Source organism: Phoenix dactylifera, unplaced genomic scaffold (assembly GCF_009389715.1).
Source record: "Phoenix dactylifera cultivar Barhee BC4 unplaced genomic scaffold, palm_55x_up_171113_PBpolish2nd_filt_p 001782F, whole genome shotgun sequence".
NCBI lineage: Eukaryota > Viridiplantae > Streptophyta > Magnoliopsida > Arecales > Arecaceae > Phoenix > Phoenix dactylifera.
The window spans coordinates 5,403-17,591 of record NW_024069079.1 but is presented as its reverse complement, the minus strand read 5'-3'; the positions used below and the strand labels follow the sequence as shown (position 1 = coordinate 17,591).

General features: G+C 39.9%; 1 protein-coding gene across 1 annotated transcript; it reads left to right on the top strand.

Annotated features, from left to right (window-relative positions):
• LOC120109085 (lys-63-specific deubiquitinase BRCC36-like) lies at positions 1-8,740 on the top strand. Its single transcript, XM_039122820.1, has 10 exons — positions 1-250; positions 3,138-3,263; positions 3,357-3,444; positions 4,617-4,702; positions 4,790-4,987; positions 6,418-6,614; positions 7,831-7,989; positions 8,086-8,166; positions 8,247-8,301; positions 8,381-8,740. Exons 1-10 carry the CDS (start codon positions 140-142, stop codon positions 8,585-8,587), a joined length of 1,308 nt encoding a protein of 435 aa, XP_038978748.1. The 5' UTR covers positions 1-139; the 3' UTR covers positions 8,588-8,740.
• Positions 8,741-12,189: the final 3,449 nt, after the last annotated feature.

Sequence of the window (12,189 nt, the reverse complement as noted above, 5' to 3'; positions counted from 1 at the left end):
TAATACACGGCACAAAACCATCAGGCTCCCATCTCTTCCCCACAACCGCCCCCCCACCTTCTAGAAAAAAATTCCTCTTCTCTGCGATTTCTTTCTCTCTCCGTAGGAGGAGGAGGAGGAGGAGGAGGAAGAGGAGGAGATGTCGCTGGCATGCGTCAAGATGTCGGAGGAGGTGTGGCTGACCTGCCTCACCCACGCACTCACCACGGAGACGGAGGAGATCATGGGCCTCCTCCTCGGCGACATCCAGGTAACCTCCTCTCCCCTTTTCCTTGTTCGTCCTCCCCATTGATCGCATCAAGATCGAACCTTGCACGCGTCTTGAGCTTCTTTTTCCGGGTTCTTTTTCCGTAAAAACATCGCTCGATTTGGTTGGGGTTTTGTGTTTTGGGGCTTGCTAAGTCAGATCGATGCGGTGATGGGGTTGGAGGAGGAGCCGATCGATTGGATTCGATTTGTTCCTCGAAGTATCTTATGATGCTTTTCGCAGCATCGGTTATTAGGTTTTTCTTGCGTTGCGCGTTTCCATACCTCCGGTTTCTCTTGCGTGATTAGTCACTTCCTTGTAAAAATCGCATTTGGGGAATTTTTCAGCGAAAAGAAAAGTTTCTCTTTAGAATTTCTCATTGTTCCGTTAATTTTTCCCCCCTCTCCTCCGGCTCGTGGAAGAGGAATCGTACTGCCTGAAGATCACGGGCCTTCTCCTCCAAGATCATATGTCTAAGTCACCTTCCTCTGTCTTTCTCGGCTACTTCTTTCTACTTTCCTTGCTACATAGATCATAAAAAGATCAAATCTTGCGGTGTTTTTTCTGTTTCTTGGGCTTCTATTGCCGTCCATTGCCTGATTTTTGTTGCCCCCCCTCTCGCTGATTAGGTACTTAGTATTAGGATAGAGTTCTGGGGTTTGAGTCGCTGATCATAGCATGCTTTTGGTAATTGATGAAGTTATTAAAGTTTTCTTGCGGTATGAGTCAGAATTGATCTGGTTTTTCTTTGCCGTTTAGAGTGTGGTTGTAGCAATAGAGTTGTTTGATTTCTGTTACTTTTAAAAGTCCAATTTTTGATTCTTTCCTTGGTTATTGGAAAGTTTGAGATATTGTTCTGGGCTTTTATATTTCATGGCGACAATTCTGATGGCCCACAATATTTTAAGCTTTGCATTCTTTTTTTTTTTTAACACAAAGTTCTTTTATTAAGAACTTCACCTTGTTCTACTCCATTTTTCTTTCTTTCCTGTTGATAATAAAAAAAAGAACTATATTTCTTGAGCTGAGAGTTTAGTTGGGATTTGGGAATTTCATATAGAGAAAACTGTACTCAGAGCTTCTTCCACTTCACCATAGGTATATGATACAATTAGGTGTACTGCATGAAGCTCCATGAGGGCGACTTACGTTCCCATTGATCGAATACTTGAGAATCACTAGGTAGGCGATAGTGCCTACTGTATATCCGTTCTTAATCCACACTGTAGAGGCTGCTATTTGGATATCATATTGTGAGAATCACCTTATAATACAATTTTCCTTGACTGGAGAGTTGGAGTCATGTATTTGCAAATATGAGAACTAGATCTTATTGTATTCGAAAGTTGGCTTCATTTTCCCCCCAGTATTTTTGTTCCTTTCTAGCTCATGTATTTTACCTTAGGCTACTAAAGGGATTGGTTATATATTGCTTGCACTGGAATAAGGTTGCAGGTTTCTTACATTCCTTTTCTGCTTCAGTTCTTCTTCTCTATCTTCTTTCTTTTTTCTACAAAAATATTTTGAGGAAATGTTGATCTTCACTAACAAGAAGGGATAAAGATGAGTAAGGGGAGATAGGAGAGAACCAGGATAGGCAGAACCGTCCCGAATCGCCCGGTTTGGGATGTCCCGAGCCGTACCAGTGGCGGACCCGGACAGTTCTGGCAATGAAACCGAGACTCCGTCTCCGGAGGGAGAGAAGGAGAAGGAAAGAGAAGAAAAGAGAGCGAGCGAAAGAGGGAGGGAGGTTGGCGGAGGGCGGCGAAGGTCGGCACTCGGGCAGGAGGTGGAGGCCGCGGCCGGGTCACAGGGTCCAGCCTTTAAAAAAAATTATGATTTTTAAGTATAGTTGGCAAATCGTTTGCCTCTGACTTTACTTAAAAATTGCGAAATTTTTTAGAGGCCGCACCCTGTTTTGAACGAAAGAGGAGACTCAGCGGCGGCCTTCGCCTCCTGCCCGGGCACTGGCCTCCTTCTCTCTCCTTTCCTCTCTTTCCATTCTCTCTTTCTCTTTTTCTTTTTCCCATGGTCTGCGTTCGCCCTCTTCTGTGTCAGTACAAGCCCGACACGGCACGGCGCGGGCCCGTACCGACTCGTGCTGTTGGACAACCGGTACGGTGCTCGGTACTGGCACAACAAACCATGGAGAGAACAATATCAGGAGGAAACGAGTAAAGAGAAATAAACATGATTAATTATTAGAGCTAGAAGCTGCATGATATGGGATATAGTGATGGTCCGATGGAAGGCATATTCAGTTTCTTTGGTTCTGCACGGTATTTCCTATGTGTGCACGCAATATGGTTGAAGGGCTTGTTGATATGTTAGTGGTCTTGAAGACAGTAAGAAAGCAGATGATCAGCTTCGATGGAAGTCATGAGGAAGTGTTGAATAAGCTTGGAGTTAGGACTTCCCTAGCCAGCTAAACAATGACAGAAGAATTTGTCGAGCCAATCCCAAATATTCGGGGAAATAAGGCTCTTGATTTGTGATCACTATATATCCAGTTGAAGAGATGCCTGATCTTTTTTTCCGTGGGGGGTGAGTTGGTGGGAGGGTGGGAATGTTAATATTACTTATGTTCATTTGTTAGATCATTGAATTTTGTAACATCTGATAGATTGTGATAGATCCCATAAAAAGTTAAATTGCTACAGATGCATTGTATTGTATCTATTTTTGGTTCTTGAACTTAATGGGCATGTGTTACTTGTATGAGATTACTGCCAGTTCTATTATTATTCTTCAGGAATTTTGAGATTTGTTTAGTTTACTTCTGTTTCTAATTCTGTAACCTATTTATCTTTTAAACTATAAATCATTACTATGGAAGTTCCTTACCATTATTTAGTTGGGTTTTTCATGTTTGGCATTGCAAATTTTGTAGTACATGAATGGTGGAAATGCAGCTGCTCTGATCTGGGGAGCATCCCCACAAATGCGGTCTGATCGTAGAAAAGATCGAGTGGAGACTAATCCTGAGTTGCTGGCTGCAGCTTCGGCTCAAGCTGAGATATCCATCATCACATTTTTAGAACTTTTTCTCTTATATCTTAACCTTTGCAAATTATATTAGTTTTGGAAGTTAAACTTGACCCTTTAGCACAGAATGACACTGACAACAGGAAGGACAACAAGGGTAATCGGGTGGTACCATTCACACCCTCATATTACAGTTCTTCCATCTCATGTAGGTAAGCTGACAATAATAATGACTACTATATGTTATGGCTCCACAGAGCTACTTTCAAGGATGTTTCTAATTTATAGTCAAACTACATTACCTCCTGCTTGCTATCTTTTATATGTTGTATTGCAAGTGGTATTTGTTGTGCTTGACTTATTATAGTTATTTGCAATCTTTTCATTTGATTGTTTTTTCATTTGGCATAGGCTATCAGTTGTCATGATAAACCTTACAAAGTAGTAGTTTAAGGTATGTGTGGACTGGAGGAGGGGATATTGGTGCATGAATGAAATTTTTCTTTAGACTAAAATGTGGTAACAGTACTCAAATTTTGTAATTAAAGGATTTTGTAGAAAGGTAGAGTTTTTGATGAAAGAGGATAACATACAATGTATTTTCTTAGGGGGTAATGAAGAATGGTTGAAATAGGGTATCAAGATATTATATCATAATTTAGCTGATTGCTGAAGATTGGTGGTCGTACTATGTTGTTATCCTTGATTTTGTTTGGGGTATTCAAAAATGATTTTTGCTGTTGATGTTCAGCTGCTTCTGTTGTCTTACTCATTAGAGAACACGAGGACATAAAATCTTTGAACAACACAGTATGTTACTTTCAGATCTTATGATCTCACCTTTGTCATGCTTCTTGATACTTTTTAGTACAATCTATAGTCTTTAGTCTATTTGCTACCCTACTCATTGGGAGTAGTGTTGCAGAAAATGAAGGCACATGGCAGCTTCAGGTTTTGCCGATGATGTCCTGCCACTTCCATTGTCTTACACCTAAGAAAAAACTAGGGAATAAAAGTCTTTGAACAGCACAGGTTGTTACTTTCAGAATTTATGATCTCACCTATGTCATAATATTTGATACTTTTCAGTAGGATCTGTAGTCTTTAGAGTGTTTGCTAGCCTACTTATTGGTTGTTTACTTGGTTCCAATTATTAAAATAATTATCTGCCAATTGCATATGCCCATCCTGCATTTAGCACTTATTATGATTTTTGGTGTAATGCATCTTTATATTTGACAATGGCATTTCAATGAATGTTTTTGGTGAGTTACATCTGCTTTTATTTATGCATCAGACATGCAGTCTTCTTCTTTGAATGAATTGAACTTATTTGCAAGAAAGGATATTCCTTGATCGTATCTATGAAATCTAAAACTTGCAGATGTTCGTACCCAGGCAATGTATCAGTTGCTGGATCCTGGTTTTATTGGGCTGATCTTTTCTTGCTTTAGTGAGGATGCTCAGAAGGCCTGTCTTCAAATTTTATTCTTTTTTATTGTACAATTGCAGCAGGATTCCTCTGTGGCTCAATAACTGCTTTGAGAATTTCCTCAGATTGGAAGAATTCAAGTCATTGCTTTCCAATCCTTGGATGGGAAACAGAGGCATGTGTCCCCTGTCACTAATAGTTCAATTATAGAGCTTGAATCATCTTGGAGTTCCTCGGAGAATATGGCATCAACATCAGGGTCTGCTTTGACTGAAAGCTTTGAACAGGACACTGGGGACTCTAGAGCATCCAAAGCTACCAAGGTTTGGTTGGCTGTTGCTTTTTTTTTTTTTTTTAATTATTTTGGTTCGTTTCTAGACGACTCTTCTGTCCTGCACCAATGAGATAGTGAATGAATGAACCTCTGATAGAGTAGACGGCTACATTTTACCTTAGTTGAGTTGTCTATTTAACTATATATACTTGAGCCGATGAGTGATTTGAACTTTACAAGCCATTACAGTAACAGTTTTACTAGGGTAAATGCTTAGGTGCCTACATGCTTAGGTGGGGTGCACTGTCTTGGCTACATGCTCCTGGGCTGGTGTAAATATCTAGATGTCCACTGGATTTTCTAGATGGTCAACTAGTTGATCAGTAGACCAGCCAGGTAGTGCATGTTGTGCATGTCTCTCTAGATATATGCTTTATATATTTTTGCCTAGAGTTATTTTAAGTTTAGTATACCCAGTATATCTAGTTATAGCTTAACAAGATTTGCACTTGTAACTGTTCTACGGTATGTATATATGTCTGTAAAATATATAAAAGCTATTACAACTTTGGTATATATCTTATCATAGTTAACCTATAGTCGTTTGTAGACTCCTTGAATCATTTATGAAGAATTTATTTGGGAGTTAAATGATAGACCTTTCTCCATCATTTGCAATATGGATAATTGATGTATCTATCTGTAAGCGTTAAGCTGCCAATTAATGATGCAAGTTTGATGAATTATGGTAGTTTTAGAGCTCTCTGTGCTGCTTAGCTGCCTGGGCATTCTGTAGGTTATAAACTAATGATGGTGGAAGACTTCCTAAGACTGCCTAAATGCCTTGACTACCTACATGGGAACTCTCTATGAGGACGTTGCTGCTAGAAAACGTCCTGGGACTAATACTTGTTTATGATCGAAATTCTCCTGGGTTATTGCTGTGCTTAATAGTTAGTAATGAAGTGTTGGTGTAAAATAACACTAAAGCCTTCCTTCTAGGGGTAAATCATGCTTGCTTAGTTCATCAATGAAAAGTCAAATTTCCAGCACAAGGCTCATTATTTTCTGCAACATAGAGTATATCCTTGAGATCTCGTGACTTGGGCTACGTTATGATCTATGCACTGCAGTCTCACATGCTTCTTTATTGTTCTGATGAATTTCTTTACCATGCTGACCAGTCTTAGCTCAGGCAGTTGGCATCTCTCATCTCATGGGAGTGGTCCTGGGTTTTTTCGGACTTGTGTGGTGGCATCCCCACTATGTTTCTCAAAAAACTGATTTTGTTTAGCATTGTATCATTCACAATACTTGAAGAAAAATACTTCATAGCTTTTCAATACAGGTATTGACTTTTGAGTACCGACTCTATTTTGGCTTGAGTATACACAAGTATTGACAACCAGGGCATTCCGTTTTACATTGTACAAGCGTTCCTTGTATGATCCAAAATAAGATATGTCATATGTTGTTTAGGTTGGGGGAAGATCTTCAGATTTGGAGGAGTTCTTTTCTCATGCTGATGTCAGTTATTTAGGGAAGCAGAGAGCAAGAGGAAACTCTCTTGTTGCTTACAATGCCAACAGCGCACATAACATGGCAGCTGATGTAGATTCTCCGGATATGACACCTAGCATGCAGGAGGCATTGCATCGCTCTAATTTGGACATGAGGTATCAATGAATACTGTATTGTCACTGTAACATTGAAATATCTGGTGGCGGATTGATTGTGCCTGCTCACTTGTATGCAAAATCAGTCACAGGATACATGCCTCTTAAGTGTGAACACTCATCTTACTTATCTGTTATAAATTTTTAAAATTTATACAAATTAATTTTCAAACATAAGCATAGTCCCCTTGCTCTCATGAACCAACAGTTTTTCTGTACTATTTGCTTATCTGATAGGGTGCAGGGTGTTTCTTGTGGATGCATCTTTTATAAATCTCTATACTTTATTCTGTAATTGCTGATTCCATGTTCTGAATCATATTATTTTAATAACCATAAGCTATGATATCATTTTCAATGCCCGTGCATATAATTTAGGTTGTGTTTGGCATCCCTGCCAGCTTTCTATTTCTTAAAACCTCAAAATCGAAACTTTGTTTTCCTTTTCTCTAAATTTTTAAAACATAAACATATCTGGTGTAGTATGTTATATTTAAAAAAAAAAACATATATTCTATAAGCGGTGGTGGCAGGGGAGTGATGGTGTCAGTGGCAGTAGTGGTAGGAGAGCGGTGGTGGCAGTTGCGGCGAGGGGGGTAAAACTGAACCTGTTTCTCTGTTCAAAGAAAATGACAGCTACTTTTAATAGCTTTCACTTATTTCAAAAACCAGACTAGAGTATTTAGAAACAAAAAAAGAAATAGAAACATGCTCTAGCAAACAGATGGTTGTCATGTTTTAATTTTTAAAATTGAAAAAGAAAACTGTAGTGATAGCAAAAAAGGCCTTAGTTACTACACTCAAACTTTACGAGTGACCTTGATGCTTTGGTCATAAAATTATCTGCTTGCTTGAGTTAATCTTAAATCCACTTACAATTTTAAGCAATAAGTGGACGTATATCTGATAGAATATAACCATGATTTGCTTGTCCGAACACACATTCCTATGTCTACATGCAGTCAACCATTTTTGTTGAAGAACACTCTTTCGCAAATGTTACATCTTTCCATCCTCATGAGAGTTTTTCTTTCCCCCTTGTTTCTGGACGTAGTAATCTATGGCATCATCACCATATTCCAAACTATTTCATCGCTTACAAGCTAAAACTTTTGGTTCAACGGAAGAAATTCAATAACTACAGAGAAAATAAAGATATGTAATGTTTTCTGTTAGATCCTCTAATTCATCTTCTGAATTTTGCCGTGGCTTGCAGTGGTGCACAGTATATCAGGAAGGAAGTGCCACTGCAAGTATTGCCAGCAAGGTATCTGCTAAAGCTCGACTCTCCCTTAACTTCATTCACTGATATGCAGCATGTACTGTTTGAGGAGGAGAGATTTGCATATAGCCAAGCCATCTCCCAAAATATGCGGTAATGTATTGTGCTTGATGTGCAATTGTTTTGTCTGTGATACCTCTTCTTGAGACTTAGGTATCCTTTATTGATTTTTCTGCACTTTGTAACCAGTGGTGGGAAAATGCATCCCCTTACTTTTGTTCATCACACGGCCACGTACCAGGCTTCTCTGTGCAAGTTGATGGAATACTGGTGAGTAGGAGCCTGTTTAAGCCCTGCAGTTTAAACAAAGGTTTTCTTTTGAACTTGTGCTTTTTCTGCAATTTTTGCAGTTTAAGCCCTGCAGTAAATGCACTTCAGGACCGCTTGAAGGAAAATGAGATTCGGGTAATCGAGTCGACCTTTTCTTTCATAACTTTTTGTAAGAAATTGAAGAGGGCTGATGATTATCATCTTGTTAAACCAGTTAGCCTTGCTAATGGAGGAAGCCAAGTTATTGGAGGCCGAAGCTGTTTGCAGGGACAGTGAGATGAACTCAGGTTCTCCTCGGCGTTTGCCATCTCACGGTGTTCGTGGCAACCTATCAAAGGGGCAAAGGGAGATGCATGCTTCATCAGATTCTGGTAGTGTAAGGAGTCCTAGTGGTATTGGCAGCCGGCGAAAGGCATTTTGATTTGTACCATAAGTAATTCTGGTCCTTATTTCATAATATAATTATGTCACTCTATTTAGATTATTGAGATATGATCAGAATGAATGTCTTTTGTTCTACTCGTGACTCTTGTAAATTGAATCTTGCTTCATCTCGTCCAGCAGCGTCAATTTACTTGTGCAAGTCTCCCCTTTTCCCTGTGGATCAAGTGTGTTTTGATCATGCAAATCAGTATTGAGGGATACTGTCTTTATTATGCCGTTTGATGACATTTCTTCTCTGTTTTTCGGTGCGAGGGATCCCAACGAAATAATTTTCAGGGAGTAAGTTGCACCTCTCTGTGATCTGTCTTGAGTTTTAAGTCTCGGACAAAGCAAGTAAATATTTTGGAGCTCCCAACAAAATCAGACATGCCATGGTGTAAAAAATATGCAACAATAAAATCATATTGAAAATGAACATGCCATATGATTTGTTAAACCTGAAACCACATATAAGCTTCGATTTTTCGAAGCACGAGGGCTAGCATATGTTATTTTCCCTTGGCACTGCACCCATCTCCCTTCCTACTCTCAGTCTCCAGCCTTGAACCTCCCCCTTCCCCAAAATAGAGAGATTGATTTCAAGAACGGATTCCGTCTCTTGCTTCTCTCTAGATAGGAAGCTGGCCATGGCAAAGCGCTGCTCCCGCGGCAAGTCCTTGTCCTGTTTGCTTTGTGAACCATCATGTAATCTGCTTATTTAACACCAACCTAGATGTATGTAGTTATGTAGATAATGACGATGAATCTTGCTGTCTTGCTAATCCACTCTCTGTCTCCTTGATATCATTAAATTGTGGGAAATTTGCTCATAGTGAAGCTGGGAAAATTTGCTCGCACAGTGTACAATGAGTTAGCAATTTTTATGGGCTGTTTGGATATTTGTATTCAAAAATATGAATGCATTAGTTTTTTGGAGAAAAAAAAAACTTCATATATATTTGTCAAGAAAGTGTAGAGTAATTATTGAAGAGAAAAGATCGAGAACCAAACATAGAGAGGAGGAAATAGGATAACGAACATGTCAGTCAAGTACCTGCTCATAGAGTTCATACTTAAGATCTAATTATTTTTTCCTTTGTAAATCACTGGTATTTACGAGCATCTTTTTTGAACTAGAACTATGCTATGATTTTTTTTTTAATGGAATCTTCTGTATTTATGTTCGTGCACCTGTCAATGGATTGGGCACTCAGAATCCGACCCAGCTCGAGGTTTAGAACCCAATTATCCGAATTCGACTTGAATTATTTATAATATCAACGATATTGCATGGGAGAGAAGCTCTCATTTCCCATATCTTGGAACACTATCCACTCTTTCTTCATCCCATCGCCACCACCGCGTCACTGCTTGGAGCGCCTCTACTACCCTCGCTGCCACCATGGAGTTTAGGTCCATTGTGAAATCATCGAGTAGCAGAAGGTAGGCTAGGTCAGTTAGAGTGGCAGCGATGGTGCTAGCGGATAAAAACTGGGTTAATGTAACATGAAGAATAAAGAACGATTCAATCACCGAAATTAAACTTTGAGAGATCAATATATAGATTGAAGGCAAACTAGATTGAAGAATTTTTTGTTTATTAAGGAAGTCAGTTCTCTTCAAAAATTTTATTAATATAACAAGACCGATCATACGTTTCCATAACATTTCGAAACATATCGAGGCTGAACCAAGCTCCAGCATGTTGCTAGCCAGGATTAATTCAGACTTTGCAGTGCTGCTCGGTGGCCCCCAACAACTGGATCGGGATACGCTAAGTGAAGTGGTATACAAAGATTATTGGAAATAAGCCCCTAGAAATTTAAATTATTATAATGTTCCCTTAAGAGCCCACCATTGTCTCTCTCTCTCAAATGCGACCAGTTGATTGCGCCGCCGATCCTCTGTTCTCTCTCCTCCTGATCGCCGGCAGGCCCTCTGCCCTTTCCTTCTCTCTCTCGGTCGTCGTCTCCCGTCGCCGAGGTTTCCTTTGTTCTTGCTTCTTGAGCTTGGCTATTGGTCCGATAAGACGCTGGAATTTTACCTCCTGCATCTCTCTGTTTCTTTAGGAATTGTCATCATCTCTCCTATGCATGCCTTATCCTATAAATTCTCTAGCTTTTTTTTCCCTTCTTCTTTTCATTCCAATCCATGCACAAAGGCAATGGCGTGCAGAGTTCCTCTGTTTCCGCTCATCGTCACGACTGATTTGATTCGACGTTTCGGGTGGCTCTGCTAAGTCCAGTGCAGGACCCTCTCTAATTCAGGAGCGTGCACTTATCTATGATGCTCTTTCGAAGTGGATTTCCCAAAGAAAGAAATAAAAAGAGAGTTGGAAGCAGAAAAATTGGTTTGAGAGCACCAGGGAGAAAAGGTTCTACTTGTTATTTCTCAGAAGAAGAAAAAGTTTTAGTTGTTAGATGTGACCTCGGGCGATTTGAGGTCGGGCGCCTCGAGGTGAAGAGAGGTTACGTAAAAGATGTTTGGAGGAAGGAGAAGAAGAAGTCCCCCTCTTTGACTTAAGCATCGGAGGGCCGGCGCCGGAACTCCCGGCCACCGGCTTCTTGCAGTTTCTCTGGAGAGAGCCGTCCACCGCCGCACCACCTGCCGGAGCTCCTCCTTCTCGGTCCGCGGTCATCCACCCGGAACCTCACCGACGAGGCTTTGTGCAGGTCCGCCACCGCACGGAAGATGGTGCTCGTCCTCTTCTTCCACTCACTAACAGCTCCCTCGACTCCTCCGGCATGGCACCCTCGGGCCAGATTTGAACCACAACAGTAACCATAAAGTTTTTAACTTTCTAGTCTTCTTTCAGACATTCAGTGATGAAGCTATTATGTGGTTACAAGCAATAGTTTTTGGCTCTGTTCTTCATAAGACTACTTAGAAACAACAACAACGATAATAACAATAACAATAGCAATATCAACTCTCTTTTTTCTCTTTCCCATTGAACAATATTCACCTGTTCATCAGGAATTCTTTTTTCTTTTCTTTTTTTTTTGGCAAAAAAGATGCTTGTTCCTCCTCAAAATCCCCTTTAGTCTCTCTCATCCGTGGAGAAAAGAGGAAAAAGGAGAATTAGAGCACGACCCATCATTTGATGCTCATCTAGCTTTGAGCTCGTAAGCTTGGGTTCTTATTCCTTCTTCTTTTCTTCTTTTATAGTGTATCGGCATGTATCTTTTCAAACGGGTGCAAGGAGGAAAGGTTTCGAGGAGAGGTGAAATTTTCCAATACATGAACTCACACCGTCACATGCGCCTGATAGCCTGAATGCAGGATTAATTCACGGCGTAGAAAATATGGACGCAATTAAGATAATGTTTTTTATTTTTGATGCAAAGAAGAGGTAAAAAAAGCCACCCGAATTATATTGAAGATTAATCATATTTACAACAGAGATGAGAGGCGGAGATGAGTTACATTATCAAGAGAGGAGAGGAACAGATGAAAAAAAAGAAACTAAATGGCTCCAAATCAAGTGTAGGACAAAAAATGTTGATACTCATATAAAAAAAAAAAAAACAGTGAAGCATCCACAAAAATTTACAGAAAACTAAGCTGCATACAAAAATAACTATCTATAAATGCTACCAA